The following is an 18,703-nucleotide window of genomic DNA, read 5'->3' on the forward strand; positions in this document are numbered from 1 at the left end:
GTTTTTTGGTAGATTGGGTAGTCGGAGGATCCGACGGCATAATGTACGCAAAATCAGAACCGAAAAACTGTTCTGCAAACTCCGACCGACGCCTAAGCGCTCGTCGGTTGAAAGAAGCACAGGCCTAACAGGCTGCTACGCCGTGGGCTGGGCCTAAACAAGGCAGACAGTAAGAGTGGAAATCTTTATGAGGTATTTGTTTCCCACAGGTTAAACAATTGTTAACTTTTTCTGACATCGGCTGAGGCAAGAAAGAGTCCCCAACGGGTACTTAGCTTTAGAAGTCTTCAAGTAGTATTCGGTAGAAGTAATCTCTGGATCCGACCGACCGGCACTTGCGAACAGCTTCTGCTTCGGGCGCCACGCGGCAAGAAAGACTGAGGAAAATGGCGTCGGCTGGTGCTTTTATACCCGAAGACCAACAGAGATGACGTCGGGTGGAGTGCGACATCAGCCGAAGCCGGACCCGGACTTTGGAATCCGGCCGACTGAAGGGCTGCCTGACGACAGGACAACCCAGTTGTTATGACTGCAGATGCATCCATGAAGGACATCTGGCCTGAAGCCCAAGTGCTTAAACCAGAACTAATACACTTTTAGAATAACAGACACTGAGCCCTCAAACAGTAGTTCCCAACTTAGAAGGATGTAAGCTACCTGTCCTGCCACCACAGTGCAGGCCACAAACCTCCCCAATGTAAAACAACTGGTCTGAGCCCAAGTGCTTAATCCAAAAGACTTGGAATGATAGCTACACTTTAATCAAGTTACTACCAAGCAGTAATAAATACAATTGAATACTTTAAAGAATGCCTGTATTAGTGCTCAAGTTATACAAACAAAGCTAGATTCAGCAGGCCTGGATCTAGTCTATGCTACAGCAAACAAGGTGTACCAATTTAGTAAGAAACAGTTCAAATATGCAGGCACTATAAGCCTCTAACCAGAAATTCCCAGCTCAGAAGGGCAGAGTCAAGCCTCTCCTCCCACAAGAGTGCAGACCACAAACCTTCTTAATGTAAAATAACTTTAATGCATTATTGAGGTGCTGATTAGCTTAATTTTATATCCTATATATATCATCTGTTGCAGGAATGAATTTGTGATGGTTTGATAAAACTGCATAGCGAAAGCGCTTACCACTCTGTTTTAATAAAATTTCTTGGCGTTTTACTTCACGTCTGAAGTTTGAATATTGTTATACACTCATAAGCTTCTTGAGGTCTGAATAGACATTTATTTTGTCAAATGAGTGCTGGAAATTCGAGAGACTTTCTACTGTAAATCTGAAAGGATATCCTTCGCAAGTGAACTGGCGTGACTCGAAAGACCGCCTGGGTGAATTCTGCACAGGGTTTGCTACTATTTACATGTTATATACTATATTCGTCCTGTGCAGTTACACTTTTTTGTTAGTGGTGTCAATCTTTATTGCTTGGATTATTCTTGTTTTACCTGAACACCACTGCAAGACCATGGCGGATTCTGTTGACAATAATGTTGAATTACCTTATAATCCAATAAATAATGTACCTGCACGAATGGTACATTCCCATTTGCAGAGTTGCGTTAATAGTGACATCAATCCGCTTCTTCAACTTGAACTAGTAACGGCCAGAAATGGCAAGACGCTGAATAATATGGATTATGAGAACATTGACAATGCTTTGACTGCAATGGAATCAGACCTTCTCAAACTCAAACGTTTACAGATGCAGCGATTTCACTGAGGTCTGCATCCAAAGGAAAGTAATACCAAGGGGTCTTAGGATCCTTAAAATGCCAACGACTGGTAATGCTTACCCAGAACTCTTATGTCGCTGGCAACAAATGAACATAGAGGTGAGCCTGAATTATATGAAGTTACTTAAATTTTTTCTACCTGAAGAAACTAAATTACAAGATGCTATTGAAAAAAGACAAAATTAACTATATAGTAGTTAGAGACACAGTATAATAGAACCGCTTCTAGACCGCCTGACTGATACTGTATGTTTGTATGAGAAAAGACTTTTAGAGCAAAAAAGGCATAAGTTGTCCAGAGATGTATATGATTTTGAACATGGCCAGGTCTTCACTTGGCCTAGAAATAATAGGGATGGACAAGAAAGATTGCCTATTTCCATGGACACTAGAAAGGCATATAGTCGTGTTAACATTGATAGAAATAATATTACACAGTTAACAGTCAAGCTGAACCAATATTGAATGTGAATTCTGAGAATGCCTGTACTGTTAATTTAGATGCGACAAAAAAAGATGCTGTTAATAATGAAATATTACCACTTTCTGTGGGAATTCTAGTAAATCCCACTTCAGGTGATGCTGTTAATAAAACTGGATTGATATCCAACACTATACTATTAAATTCAGGTAGTAAGAACAATACAGGTTTTAATTCAAATGAACCAGTAGTTCGTAGTAAAACAACTATTTTACATCATAATAATGGGAACTTAGAAACACATAGCCCTTTCCCAATAGCAGAGACAACTGGCAAAGGGAGGACCCGCTCAATGAGCAGAGGGAGGCAGAAGAGGAAGGCCTCAGGGGCAGAAATGAAAGGACCAACATTAAAAAGAATGTGGGAAAGAATGACTTGTCTGGACTCTCTCACATAGACCTCTAAGTAAATATGAAGTGGCAGTTCTGAATAAAGGTTTAACATTTATTCCAACAAAACAAAGTAATGTTACTGATACAGTTTTGGATGTTAAATTATTTGTAAGAAATGTACAATTGAAAATGTTATATCCTGAGAATAAATCGGGAATAGCAGGTAGATGTCTGAAAAAGCCAAGCACTTTTGTGCCTAATTTACATCCTTTACTGGATGCATTCAGTAAAATAGTAGAGAGAGATATATTAAATATTAAGAATGAGAATTTTGCCTGTACTAAGAAGAATATCTTAACACATAGACAAGCCAGTGCTTTACAGGACTTGAGGAATGATAGAAATATATCAATAAGACCCGCTGATAAGGGCGGTCCTATAGTAATATTGGACAAATCTTCGTATGATAATAGTATGTTAGATATGTTGAATGATACTAAATATTATAAATCTGTACCATTTATAAAAGTACAAGAACATATTGTTAACGTACATAATACCTTGAATGATTTATATAAGACAGAAATAATTGATTTAGATATGTATAATTTTCTATTTGTTGATAGTCCAACTATTCCAATAATCCAAGGGTTACCTAAAGTACATAAAAATCCAATTAACCCACCCATGAGACCGATAATTTCCGGTCGGGGGTGGGTTACAGAACCCCTATCAATACGAACAGAAAAAACTTTTAAACCTATAGTCAGTTCTAATAAGTTCATTCTAAGAGATTCAAAAACAATTTCTATTAGATCTATATGAAGGAACAGAAGCCATTATAGATACTGCTTCAATTATAATAACTATGGATGTTTGCTCACTATTTACCAATATACTGAATGAAGTAGGAATAGAAAGTATTAGGATGCATCTAAATAGACACTAACATTTTAGAGAATCAAGTAGATTTTTATTTGCTTGCTACTCAAATTAGTATTAAATAATAATGTTTTCTTGTTCGAACGAAATTTATACCTACAAAAGGATGGCGTGGCTATGGGCACATCTTGTGCCAATAGCTACGTCAACCTTGCGATGGCTTTATAGGAAGAAGAAAAGCTTTTTCACCTTGAAATGCATCATAAATAAGTCTGCTTTTACAGACGCTTTGTAGATGATTTGTTTTTTCTGTGGACTGGCACATTTGACGAACTACATGAGTTCTTTGGTGAGATTAATTCACTAACAACCTTTTTGAACTTTACTATAACTAGTTCTAAGGACAGTATAGCTTACTTAGATGCATCTATACAGCGCTTAGATAATGGAAGGTTAAACACAGGGGTGCACAGAAAAAGTTGCTATAAAAATATATTACATAGAGATAGTATGCACCCACGGCATATTTTTTCTAATATTATTACAGGGCAGGCTATTAGAGCTTCAAGATTGAATCCGCTACAAAGTAATTATGAAATTGAGCTAAATGACCTAAACAAAAGACTACTAGTACGAAATTATTAACAAGCAGAAGTAGGAAAAAGTTTCTCAAATGTATATCAATTAAGAGATAATAAAGCATGTCCCACATTCTCTGAGAAAGGTAAGAGTTATTATAGGAAGACATTTAGAAGAAACTGAGACTATGAGAAAACACCAAAAGCTAACTTTATTTTATACTCAAGATATAAAATTGATTAAAGATGTAGTATATAAACATTGGGATATTCTAACCACCAACTCTGAAATTAAGGAATTAGTTGGAGAACATCCACAATTTATATATAAGAACAGAAAAAATTTACATAGACTTATGTTTTCCAGATTGTTTAAAAAATAACATAACTGACTATCATGGAACAGAACCATGTGGAAAAAGTAACTTATGTTTTTATTTATCAAACACTAATATGTTTGTGCATCCTATCACTTTCAAGATACATACTTTTAATATTAATGCATCTTGTGATACGGAACATTTAGTATACTTAGCCACCAGTATGGAATGTGCAGCATTTTACGTCGGAAAAACCGACAAAGCTGAAAAATAGAATTAGGGAGCATATATATCAGATTAGAATAAAATTTGAAATTAATGCACTTTCGGAACATGCATTACAGAATGGATCTACCCATTCTTTTAAATTTATGGTCATACAAACCAATATACCTAACCAGAGAGGGGGGGGGATATAAGGAATCATACAGAACAAATAGAAGCTGAGTGGATAATTAGGTTGCAAGCACATAACCCCCTGGTTTGAATGAAAAAATACCTATAAAACCTATCCTTAAAGGGAGAAGAATTAAATATTAATGTATTGTTAAAATATACGTATATATAAAAACAAACGTCTTAAATACATGAACTTTTATGTATTTGATTTTCTCTGGTTTGGGGTAATTAAGAGAGCATTTTTTATGTATATACATTTTTATATATGTATATATATTTTAAGCATATGCATTTTTTATCATTTTTTAAAACTATGTTTCTATATACTTTTCATGTAGGTATTTTTATGTATTAGTGTTCTAAGTATATTTTTAAACTAGTAACTGATTGATTAATGCATTGTTGAGGTGCTGATTAGCTTAATTTTATATCCTATATATATATCATCTGTTGCAGGAATGAAGTTGCGATGGTTTGATAAAGCTGTATAGTGAAAGCACTTACCACTTTGTTTTAATAAAATTTCTTGGCGTTTTACTTCACGTCTGAAGTTTGAATATTGTTATAAACTCATAAGCTTCTTGAGGTCTGAATAGACATTTATTTTATCAATTGAGTGCTGGAAATTAGAGAGACTTTCTATTGTAAAGTCTGAAAGGATATCCTTCGCAAGTTAACTGGCGTGACTCGAAAGACCGTCTGGGTGAATTCTGCACAGGGTTTGCTACCATTTACCTATTATATTTATTTTTTTATTTAGAGTCAAGTAAATGTTAAGTTGTCAGTATTTCTGCATTTGTAACATCCATGATGCCCATGTTTACAGTAGTGAAGGTTAGATTATTTTTTAAATAGTATGGTTATGCCTCCACTATTTTTTTCCCTGTCCTGTCTTGTCTGAGTATGTTGTAGCCAGGGGGTGTTATCTCCGTGCTATTGATTTTTGGTTTAAGCCATGTTTCTGTTATCACTAACATGTCTGGTGAATAGTGTGAAAGGGGAGCATGGAGTTCACTTGTCTTGTTGAAAATACTCCTAAGGTTCGTGTTTGTTATTAGTAGGTCTGAGTTTTTTCTGGAGAGGTTTAGTAAGGTCAGTTGTGGGGTACTAGGTCTTGGTGGGGGGCCAGGGTTGGGGTGTGCATCTCTGCTAAGAATACGTTGTGATGCTATGTCTGCTTTCATTTTCATGCATCTTTGAATTGCTTTATTATATGTCAAGGACATATGTGAGTTAATTTTATGGGGGAGGAGGACAAACGTGGATAGGGAGGTGTTGTTAGTGTTAAAAATGTTTGCAGCAATGATTATAGAGGTGATCATTTGTTGGGATGGATGGAGTGTTGTACGAGATATTTTTTGCCATGTGAAGTTAAGATCTTTATGATAGGATATGAGCTGTGTGACTCTTAGTAGGAGCAGGAGGGTAAATATGTGATAAAGAATCCTATTCTGTTCTGTTTTGGGATGTGGGGTATTGTGTATGATTTAGTTTATTGTGGGATTGATGTGATAGTTATGGCTGTATCTTGTAAGCGGTTATGCAAAGTAGTAGTAGTGAATGGTTGTGGTTTGAAGGAGTGGATTTCAGTTATAGGGGTGTAGTTGGATTGTGGATGTGGGTGGGAGTGGTTTGTTAGGTTTAAATCTAGGTGTAGTGGAGGTGGGTCGGAACTGGGGGCAAGGTAGTAGAGCGGAGTGAGCCCGTAGGATGAACGGAGCAAGCTGAGCCACTCGAGGTATGTGCAAGCTGAAACTATCATTTGCTCTGAAGTCAGGGCTAAAATGTTTTTCAGGTATTGGTATCGGTCACCAATCCAGAGGACTATTAGAGGTTTGTGGGACTGCTTTAGTTTGCGCAGCTGGATGCGCTACAGAGTTACCTTGCAAGACTGTTACACTGAACAGGTCCGGTATAGTCAACAATGCAGTATAAGCTGCAGGGGTAGTGGGAAGATATCCAATTAAATGTCAGATGGCCCAACAATTAGTGTAGTATATTTTAAGGGAATAAAATGGACAGAAAAAAATAAAATACCATTTAAAATACAGGTTTATATTTAAAAGGGAATCTAGAGTTTTCAGTCCTTGTCTGTTTACCAAGGGATTATCTGCTCCAGCACGGTGCTTCCTCATCCAGATTGCATTTGAAGAGGGCCAAAGAGGTGCTCTGCTTGACATGAATTAGGAGTCTGTTCCATGGGTGCAGTAACCTGTGGGAGACCAACCTGTTCCTCCAGCAGGTTCTGTTGATGTCACATACCAGGTTAAGGTCTTTAGAGCGAGTAACCAGTGAGCCATTGGACCTGAAGATATGCATTATCATTAAAGCAGAGTCAGATTGCCTTATACAGAAGGCAGAGATTGCCTCGAGTCGTCTGTATGAAACAGAATAAAGTGACAGTGATTTCAGCCAGTAAACATAGGACAGATACTGAATACCTTGAATTTTCTTTATGTGGAACTTTTGTGGTCTCTCTCCAATTGCAGCAGGTGCCCGGAAAGGTACATACTAAAAGGGGTGTTGTACTCCGTTACTGGCCTGATTAGGAAAAGGTACAGGGAGGTTATAATTTTTTTCTGGAGGCAATGCCCTTTACTTATGAGATGAACAATATAGAATGTCCTTTTTATCACTGTGGAGACATTGTGATCAAAGGTGAACTTTGTGTCAACCTGTGTGCCCAGATCTCTCACCACTGAGTGCATGCTTAGGGTGTTTTTATTGATATGTTAGTTAGCAGGAACATCGCTCTTACCGAAAGGATGATGATACATTTATTTGCACTGAGTTTAATGCCATGACTTTGGCAGCAATCATTTGTTTGCACAAAACCCTCTTGTAGGATGTTGACATTGTTTGGGGATTCTATGACCGCTTCCATTTTGCAGTTGTCAGCAAAGTTTATCAGCCAAAGACCTTTATTTCCTTGAAGTATAAGCAAAAACTAGATTCCGAACAGTATTGGTCCCAGGCCTGATCCCTGTGGAACATCACTGGTTACAGATCTGCTGTTAGAGGTGTATTCCCCTATTTTGACTGTATGGGTTCTGTCAGCGAGCCAGTTAGTGACACAGCTAACGGTATAAGGGTTGATACATAGCTGGGTGAGTGTGTCAATGATGCCTATGTGGGGAATAGTGCCAAAGCTTTGGCCAAGTCCACGTAGGCTGTATCCACAGTTTCTCTTCATAAAGGACTCTGGTGACTTGTCTCGAAGTCCACAAGGTTTAACAGGCAGGATGTCCCTTTGACAAATCCAAATTGAATAGGGTCAAGTGTTTGGAGATTGCCTATATCTTTATTGATAGGGTCCATGATGGTTTGCTCCATGGCCTTGCAGGTAAGATTAGTCAGACTAATGGACCTGTATTTCCCAGGGTCAGTGGAAGACACCCTCATGCAAGGAGATAACTGTGGCCATTTTCCATTCAGCTGGGACGAAGCTGTTGCTTAGATTACGATTGAAAAGAATACCCGATGATGTTGCTAATTCTTGTTGGACCCCATGTAAGACGCAGCATGGGATGTTATCAGGTCCCATAGATGCTGTGTTTTTGACCTTGGAGAGGGCATTTACGACCTGCTCTCTAGAGATGCAAGGTGGGGGACAGGTGGAAGGAATGTCATGGGGTATATGTGATGGGAACAGAGGAGTGAAGTTTTCACAGACCCTGTCTGCTAATAGGTTTGCTGTGTCAACAGGCTCAGTGTATGTGGTATCATTAACTACTAGTTTGGCACAAGTCTGGGTCCTACCCCTTTAGGCTATAGATGTATCTAGAGAGTGCCGTATGGTTGTCCTTAGTTGAGGATGCTAATTTGGATTCGCAGTTTGCTTTGGAGGACTTCACAAAAAGTTGTCTTTGCTTGTTTAAGAAGTTTTGGTGAGAAGTGAAATTAACAGTTTCAGCATCTTTAAAAAGCAATGGCAGGGAGGTTCCAAAAAGAAAGTTGGAACCCCCTAGAACAAAGGGGTCTATATTATAATACCGAAAATCCTTTTGAGCGAACGCGAAAGCAGTGACACGTGTTGCGCAAAACGCTATTATGTCGAACGTGCTAAACCATGAAGACCAAAAGGTTGAAGTGTCATGGTTGGCCCTTCTGCGGTACAGCTCCGTAAGGTAAGTGAGTGTGCAATAGTTATGGACCTTAGGGTTAGGGTGCAGGTTAACATAAGTGCATAGATAGGTAATGTATGTAAGGTTTAGTGTAGGGTTAGAATTAGGGTTTTGTTAAGTGTATGTGTGTGGATTAATTCTTTTGTTTTGGTATATCGCTGTAGGGTAAGTGTGCGATAGTTACGGACCTTAGGGTTAGGGTGCGGGTTAAGGTAAGTGCATAGATAGCAATGTATACAAGGTTTTGTGTAGGTATAGACGTAGGGTTTTGGTGCTTTACTTTAGGGTTAGAAGTAGGGTTTTGGTTAGTGTATGTATGTGGTTTATTTTGTTTGGGTAGGCAGTATGTAGCGGGAGGTGGAGTTGGATGACTATGGGGATTCGACATTTTGTATTTCGCGGTTTAGTACATTCGGCATGTTCACGTTTCGCGCAGTGCGTGTCAGTGTTTTCGTGTTCGCTTAGAGGGAGTTTCGCTATTATAATATAGACCCGAACAAAGGACAGTCAAATAAACAGAATAACTGTTTAAGGGACCTTGTCCCACCCTGGCAATCCCTTATCCCTTCCAGAAAGTCTGAGTCGTCATTTATTTCTTTGGAAATGGATTGTTTCAAGGTGGGAGGATGTTAAGAGTGTGGGAGGATGGCAGAATGGTTAAGGTGTTTACCTTTCAGACACAGGGTGCAGGGTTTGATTCTCACATAGGTTAATTGGCTAGGCTTAAAATGGCCCACAAGGGCAGTTAGCCTAGTACTAATCTATGAACCTATGAACTTATGAAGAAAAATCTGAGAGAAAATATGGTTTCCCCAGGAAAAACAAGAAAATATTGTACTTTGAAGACAAAGTGAGGAGGAAAAAAAATTGAGATTTATAGACATCCATAAGACACTGGAAGGAGTAGAATGCATAAACCTTAGGAAGTCCAATATCATTAATCAGACTGGTATCCAAGAGAAGGGCATATTGCACTTCTGTCCCAAGCAGCCTTTTGAGAAAGTAAGAGAGACCAATAGTTATAAAGATACAAACATACAAAAGAATTAAATAAAAATAAAAAACAAGAGATGTTAACGAAAATGTGGAAAAGGAGAAAGGTTTTTAAAAGTTGAAGATACCAGAATATTCCTAGGAAAATAGAAGTTATATCTTACCATAACGTTCCATCTGTGTTGTTGATCTTCATTCATCCATCACCGGTGGGTATTGGTTCCGTCCTCTGAACAGAGTCAGGCTTATACCAAGCTCGCGCCAGCCAAAAACTCTCGAGCTAAGCTTTTACCCACAGTACCCTTCTCCCTGTTACCTCAGATCAAATTTGCCCCTTATCAGTAAAGCAGAGGCAGTTTCTGCGCAAATGCCCTAAGTCAGCACTTGGACCCAAAGTATCCACCAGGAGCCTTTGGAGGGGGACAGAGGGTGGGACGTGATGAATGAATGATCATCAACAATACAGATGGAGCATTACGGTAAGACATAACTTCTTTATCTGATGTTGTTAATCTTCATTCCATTCATCAATGATGGGACACAGTCCCCAGCTACCTTTGTGTTCCTTCGGTGGCCCTTATGGAAGAATTTTCCTGAGCAACACTGAGCCAAAAGAAGCTCTTCCCCTGGGGACCAAACCCAATTTGTAACAAGTAATAAAGGTATGAGGAGAGAAGCCCATGTCGCTGCTGCACATATATCGTCTATGGAGGCTCTAGAATGGAAGGCTACAGTAGTTGCCATAGACCTGACAGAGTGAGCTTTGATTTTCTGTGGTATAGGCTTTTTCTTGTGATGATAAATGTTACGTATGGAGTATCTAAGCCATTTAGATAAAGGTCACTTTAGAAACAGAATTTCCCACTTTAGGGCCAGAAAAGGAAATTAACAGTTGGTCTGATTTATGCATTGTTTTAGTCCTGTCCAGATAAAATCTCAATTGTCTATGCACATCCAATGAATGCAGACAGTACTCTCCTTTATTAGTAAAATTTGGGAAACATACTGGAAAGTAAAACGAGGCAGCCCCTGTACGTACCACAACTGCACAACCCCAAAACACTGAAATTCAAGTAATAAAAGAGGCCAGCAGACTATGGCAATTCAGTGTTTAATCATGTAAAAACATGATGTAGAAGCAAAGAATAATAAAGCCAAAATGACTTTGGGAAGAAAGGTAGGGTTTTTGTCTGGAGTGATGCTCTGTCCTTGTGAAAGATTAAATAGGGCCATTTAATCCATAGAGCGTGGAGATCTGAAATTCATCTAGCTGACGTGATGGCAACTAGAAAAACAGACTTCCATGATAAGAATCTGATGTCACATTTTGCTGCAGGCTCAAAGGGGGGTTGTGTCAAAGACTGAAGGACTAATGTGGGTTCCATGGTTCTATAGGTTGTTTGATTGGAGGTCTAATGTGAGACACCTTTTAGAAAAGTTTTGCATAACCGGTGTGCAATCAGGGGAGAATTTCCAAAACTAATACTGAAGTCTGAAATAGCAGATAGATGGACTCATACGGTAGAGGCTGCAGCTCCATTCTCGAAAATTTTGATAGATGGTGTAATACCACAGTAACTGGAACCGAAAATTGATCTAGTATTCTTTTATTAGACCAAACAGAGAATTTCTTCCATTTGTTTAGATATTTTTTTTCTGGTGAATGGTTTGAGAGAGGCAGGGTAATATCACATACTGGAGAGGAAAGTTTATCCACCCTGGTGATCAGCAGAAGTAGAGAAACCAAGATGTCAGCTTAAGACTGGTTAGGTTCGGATGACTCAACCCTTGAGGGTGAGAAATCCAGTCTGGAGATGGAACCAGAATCCAAGATAGGCATAACAAGTGAGGCCAGAGAAAGGAGAACCATACTTGTCGATGCCAATAAGGAGCTATGAGGATCACTTTGCATTTCAACCAAAGAGCTTTCTTCAAGAAATGGGGAATCAGAGGAGTGGGGGGATATGCATACAGAAGTCATGTGGGCCAATCGTGGATCAGAACATCCTTCTGGGACTCCCCCTGTGGGGGAATTGGGGCAAAACAGCTGCTGCATTTGTAGTTTGAAGGGGAGACAAATAGGTTGTAGCAAGGCTGGCCCCAACGGCTGAAATTTTTTGCCGCTACGCTGGAGTTGAGGGACCACTTGTGAGGCAGGAGAATACATCTGCTCAGCTTGTCTGCAATCACGTTGGAATCCCCTGGGATATGCGTTGCTATCAGAAAGCGGATGGAAGCTATCGCCCGCTGCCAAATTCTCATGGCCTCTCGACATAGGGGGTAGGACTTGGTTCCTCCTTGTTTGTTGATATACCAGATTACTGACATGTTGCCCAATTGAATTGCAATCATCTCAGAAGGAAGAACAGATTGGAATGTTTACAATGCTAAAAGCACTGCTCTCAGTTCTAGAACACTGATATGCAGGTCGGCCTCCATTGTGGACCATGTGCCTTGGGACTGTCATTCCCTGAAGCATCTGTAGTCACAGTGACTTTGGGTTGAGGAGGATGGAAAGGCAAGCTCCAAAGTTCTGTCTCTGGCCTTATCCACCAAATTAAGTCCTGTTTGCAACGATTGGTTATGTGAACCTGAAAACACAGGGGGTGATGATCTGGGAACCAGTGAGACAATAGAAGCCATTAAAGTATTCTCATGTGAAGTTTTGCGAGAGGCACTATTGGTATAGCAGCTGCCATGGAGCCTAGGTGTTGAAGGACTTCCTGTGCTGGGGCTTTGTTTTGGTAGAGTATCACCCAGAGTTGAAGCCTCAGTCTTTGTAATCTGTGACCGATACTAGACAGGAGCAGGTGTCGAATACTGCTCCTATGAACTGTATGGACTGGGTCGGTGTAACATTGGTTTCTCCCAATTTACTGTTATTCCCAATAGTCTCACCAGGGAAAGTGTATTTCAAGGCTGTTACCAGTAGATGTTTGGTGGGGGCGGTAAGTGGCCATTCGTCTAAGTACCGAAACACCCGGAATCCTTGCAGTCTCAAATGAGCTGTGACTACTGCCATGTACTTGATAAGCACTCTGGGGGCCGTAGAGTCTCCGAACGGCAGAGCACAAAATTGGTAGTGATTGGCTACTAGCCAGAAGCCAAGTAGTCTCCTGGAGCGTTTGTCCATTTTGATGTGGTAATACGCATCCTGGAGATGCTGAATGAACAAGTCATTGAGTAAAGACCAACAAAATTCAATGAAAATCCAAAGCTGGTCGCCAGAATGTCCCCAATAAAGTGACAATGGTGCTTAGAAATAACAGCTTTTTATTGCATACAAAAAGTACATTAAGCGCTTTCACCCAGCATATGTGGGCTTCCTCAGAACAATTGCTAATGAAAAGACTTCAGTTTAAATTCAAATCTTGGCGCCAAAAGCCCCTATTAAGTTGTCCTTAAAGACATATAATTCATGTATATACCATGCGCAATCATTAAAAAAAACTATTGAAAACTATGAAAGAACTTTTAAAAAATGTAAATTACGTGTTTAAACAACTAATGCATGTATATAGAATATGTACAATATATTGAAATGCATATAAGCACTTGCATACAAATACTAAAATTGAACAAACATATACTCACATAATAACACGAACACTTATTAAAAATGTGAATGAATGTAATATGATGTTAAAGGATGAGATATGTTTAATAATCTACAAATAAATCTGAATCAATAATTCATGATACCTACTACCACTAATATGCAGGTGTTGTGCATACACTATGTATGATTAATAAAAATGCCATTTGATGACTATTAAAAAGTATGTCTACGTTCCAGTCCTAATTTAAAATCTTAACCCGATGTTAATAAATCAGGTCAGAACATTCATAACCAACAACTAATTTGTTGATAGTCACCATTGTTTTAAGACTAAAAGTGGCTTGATGGAAATGTGGTCATTAAGACATGGTAAAGATGAGGCATCCATGAAGAATTAGTTGTTAGTTATGAATGCTATGACCTGATTTATTAAAATCAGGTTAAGATTTTAACTTAGGACTAGAACGTAGATATACTTTTTAGTAGTCAGCAAATGGCATTTTTATTAATCATACATAGTGTATGCACAACACCGGCATATTAGTGGTAGCAGGTACCATGAATTATTGATTCAGATTTATTTGTAGATTATTAAACACTTCTCATCCTTTATCATATTACATTCACTCATTTTTAATAAGTGTTCAAGTGTTATTATGAGAGTATATAAGTTTGTTCAATTTTAGTATTTTTATGCAAGTGCTTATATGTATTTCAATATAATGTACGTATTCTATATACATACATTAACTGTTTAAACACAATTTACATTTTTTAAAAGTTCTTTCACAGTTTAATAGTTTTTTTTAATGGTTCCTGCACATGGTATATATATGAATTATACATCTTTAAGGACAACTTAATAGGGGCTTTTTGGTGCCAAGATTTGAATTTAAACTTAAGTCTTTTCATTAACAATTGTTCTGAGGAAGCCCACATATGCTAGGTGAAAGTGCTTAACGTGCTTCTTGTATGCAATAAAAAGCTGTTACTTCTAAGCACCATTGTCACTTTACTGGGGACATTCTGGCGACCAGCATCCTGGAGATCCACGGAGCACATCCAATCGCCGTTCCCCAGAAATATGACAATGGACTGAACCATGACCAAACAGAATTTTGTTTGGGTGACAGACTTGTTTAAATTGCTAAGATCCAAAATTGGTCTCCAGTCTCCTGTCTTTTTTGGCACTAAAGAACCTTGAGAAGAATCCGGATCCGCACTGGTCTGGTGGGACTGCTTGGATGACTCTCTTTTGACACAACTTTTTTATCTCTATAGCTGCTTCTTCCCTTTGACTGGGTGGAACACTGGGAAGTCTTGCAGGGGGTTTTGGGTAAACACTGAGGGGAAAAATGTAGCCTCTGGTTATAATCTTCTGCACCCATCAGTCGGTTGTTATTGATTGTCAGGCAGCGTGGTGTAGAGAGAAACATCCCCGACTGCTTCCAGAGGAAAGCAATTGGGCTGCTCTTCAGGAGCGCTGACAGGGCTGCCCAGAGAATCAATCTCTGGCTCCCTGGTCACGCAGGCCCCTTCTGCCATGGTAGGTGCGTCTTCCAGAAGAGTTACCCCCCTCTACCCCTGGGGGTATACTCTCCACGTGTCATGAAAAGGACCCTGAGACTTTGTCCCACAACTTTTCACTCCTCTGGTTCCTGGAAAAGGAACGCTGCGGGGTGGAAAGCATACACCTAGGGCAGGCAGGGTCTTGCTGTCCTTTTTACACCTGGCTAGAGTGCTCTTCACTTAAGGGCCAAACAGGGAAGATGCTTCAATTGGAGCGTTCAGGAAGGAAGACTTAAAAGGGTCCGCAAAATCATAAAGGAGCATCCAGGCATGCCGTCTCATAACTATGCCTGAACCCGCAGCTGTGGCCGCCCTTTTGGTTGCATGTGATATTAACCTCATGGACGAATTAGAGATGGATTTCAGGGTTGCGAGCTGCAAGGCAACTTTGTCACTTACATCCTCACACACCTGTCCTGAGAGAGTTCCAGAGAGTTTGGAAATTACGCATCTTTGCAGCCTCGTAAAATGTGCTAAATAATTCAAGGACTATATGGTAAAGGTCAATGAAGCTAAGACTCGCTTCCCTAATCCGTCCACTGCCCGGGACTCTCTATTGGGCGGGTGAACAATCTGACTCTCTTCAGAGAGTTCCTTTTTCATGGCCACCGCCACCACCATAGCATCAACTGGTAAACCTTTAGACCAATGCAGGCTCTCCTCGGGGGGGGGGGGGGGATAGAATTTTGTCTGGTCTCCGAGAGACTGGCTTCAAAGGAGTCAGGATTCTTCCAGGCATGCTGCACCACGAGATGGAATAGCTTGTCTGCAGGCGTGGTCACCCAAAAGGTAGATGGTCGGGCACTGAAAGCCTCCAGAAAGAGACTCCCTGGAAGAAGGGTTGGTGAACTGCCAGTCACCCCTCTGTTTCAGCATTTCACGGATGTCCCCAAAGGAGACAGCAGGAGGTGACCTTGGGGACCCTTCCCCTTCATTATCTGTACCCTCTGTCACAGACTCCTTAGGGGAGTATGTGCTTCCTCTTGCACGACTTCTGTGATGGCTCTTCAGTGGGGACTTCTGAGGAGGGCTCGGAAGAAGGGGCACCCTGCAATAAGGTTTCCTGCAGCTCTCGTGCCCGGTGTCCCAAGGTGGTGGCTTATGTCAGCTGCCGCTCAGGTAGAAGGGATGTCTGTGTTTCCAAAGCCAGAGGTATGCTTCCCGAAGCAAGTGCCTTCTCCATCGCCCAGAAAGCAGGTCTGCCCAAAGAGGGATGGGAGCCCAGAACAGAGAACAACATCCACAGAACCGGGGTTACACCCTGCTCCGCCAAACCGGCTCCCGAGGGAGGAGCCTCAATAAGGATCAGTGCCGACAGAACTCCTGACACTGTGGATGGAACAGTAGTCGGAGAAGGGACGGTTCCGAGGCCAATGTGAGGTTCACTACTGGCACCGAAACAGAGAGATCCAAAAAGGACGTCAAATCTGGAGACTTTGAAACCTGCAAGGTCAAAGGAGCAGAGTAGGATGGAGTCCATGGAGAAGCAATCCCAGGTCCGGCAAGTGGATGGGTCTTAGAGTGGGGATCCACCTGGCTGTCAGCAGCAGATCCACAAGGCACACCACAACAAATTCCAAAAGGCTCCTGGTGGATCTAGCAGATACCCCCGATGGGGAGTCTGGTCACTCTAAGAAGGGGCTATATATTTGTCCTAAAAAAGGATTCACTGATGGGGAGTATCAGGTCTGTGCTGTGATGTCCAGTGGCACCGCTGTCTCTAATTTGGAAACAGGAAGCAGCAGGGCTAATATAGAGGTAATGGGTACCATAGACTGGCTCGGTGCCGTAAGGGTACTGTACCAGAATGGACATTGGTGGCTCAGTTATAAATTGTGTGAAGTAATAGGTACCAAAAGTATGCTTGGTACCAAAGAGGATGAGACAGTTTTCGAAGGCTCGATTGTCTATGCCAAAGGTAATATAGCAGTTGATGGAACAGAGGTTGGTGCTGTAGAGATTGACCTACGTTCCAAAGACACTTTAGGTATTTTAGACTTGGCAGGCTTGGCCAAAATCACCAGTGGATGAAAAGAGTACAGTGTGTGGTCTTTTCCTTTCTTTTCTGGGAGGGGGAGAGCCCTCCACTGCAGAAAGAGCCTCTGAAAAGGGCGTCTTAAGGAGGCCCTTCAGAATTAACTTATTTTTGCACTCAATGTACACTGACTGAATCCTTTACCAACAGAACATGGGGGCTGCACCAAGAGATGGGCTACCCCCATACAATACACATAATTGTCATGTAAGTCACTGTTCAACATTTTCCTATTACAAGCATGACACTGCTTAAAACCCGACGTACCTTTCTTTTCAGACATAAATCGGTACACAGAGACACTCACAGGTTATAAGTGAAGAAAAGGGAATGATAGAGAATTTAGAAGAATACTAGCAATGATATCTAAGGACTACCACCAGGGTATTACAAGAGACTTTATATCTTTTTTTGCCCTTGAAAGTAAATAAATATCAGCAATGGTATTTAAGAAATACCACAAAGGGTAGGGAGAAAGGCTGTACCACCAATGGTATCAAGATTACCAAAAGGTAACAGGGTAAAAAGCCAGCGATAGACTAAGATATACAAGAATTTAGAAATATGTGAGAGAGAGACTAATACACTGAGTAAAATTAGACAAAAATTCAAAAGTTGAACTTTGCTTGAGAGCTGGCTTGAACACGGCTTTACAGCTATGCGGCAAACGAGATTTGAGGTAACAGGGAGAAGGGTACTATAGGTAAAAGCTTAGCTCAAGAGTTTTTGTCTGACGTGAGTTTGGTACAAGGCCGACTCGGTTCGGAGGACGGAACAGATACCCATCTGTGATGAATGGAATGAAGATTAACGACATCAGATCGACCATTAAGCATTCACTACACAAACAAAATACATACATTCCAGTTATGCTGGAGTGAAGTTTAAGAAGTTAGATCCTGAAATAGTCGTGTTTTTCCCCCTCAGGGTTAAATACATCTATGGAGGCATGCAAGGCAATGTAGCACGGAGGGGGGGGGGGTATGGCCTGAGTGTGTTGTCCTTTGGATGAGATGTTAAACCAAAGTCCCATCTCCTTGAGTTGGTGGTAGCTCAGGTGGAAGTAAAAGACTCCATGGCACCTAACAAAGATGGTTTGGGTCGATTCATTTATATACACACATTTACACATAATTCTGCATTATTTACGTATTTTTGCAACCATGTCATTTTTTTACAATTTCATCAGTAATACAACTTTTATTCACACTGCTTCCATTCCCTTAATTTTCATCTATCCTCCCCACTACTTTTCCACAACCATTTTCTTATTTCTGTATACTCATCTACGTTTCTTCTGTTTATGTAATAGCCTTTTCACCTGGTTTTCCCTACTACCCAGAGTGCAACAAATATTTTATTCAGTTTACCAATTTCCCTTCATTCTTCCTTCTTCAAACTTACCCCACACTATCATTTCCATATTCATATCCTTGAAATCATCCTAACTATATACATTTTTAAACTTTTTTTTGGGGGGGGGGGGGTATTAATTTTACATTCTTATCCACTCCATGGATATACAAGAAAAAAAAACTTGCATAAATTTTTTTCATACCACTCAGTCCATTTCTAATTTTATAACTTTACAGTATTTACTTATTCCTTTCTCTCACTTCCTCATCCCTTTCTTTCCTTTTTACTTGTTTTCATGTCTCTTCACATCTCCATCCAGCCATCCTGAACCC

At 40.3% G+C, this 18,703-nt stretch overlaps 1 protein-coding gene across 1 annotated transcript in view; it reads right to left on the bottom strand.

Annotated features, from left to right (window-relative positions):
- Window positions 1–1,896: 1,896 nt before the first annotated feature.
- Window positions 1,897–18,703, bottom strand: part of LOC122815105 (nuclear-interacting partner of ALK-like) — a 592,488-nt gene continuing 575,681 nt past the window's right edge. The window contains exon 8 of the mRNA XM_044087347.1: window positions 1,897–1,906. Within this exon, the coding sequence (XP_043943282.1) occupies window positions 1,897–1,906 (10 nt within the window). The remainder of the gene's footprint in view (window positions 1,907–18,703) is intronic.

The sequence above is a fragment of the Protopterus annectens genome, chromosome 11.part0 (genome assembly GCF_019279795.1).
Source record: "Protopterus annectens isolate FY-2018-M chromosome 11.part0, PAN1.0, whole genome shotgun sequence".
NCBI classification, from domain to species: Eukaryota; Metazoa; Chordata; order Ceratodontiformes; family Protopteridae; genus Protopterus; species Protopterus annectens.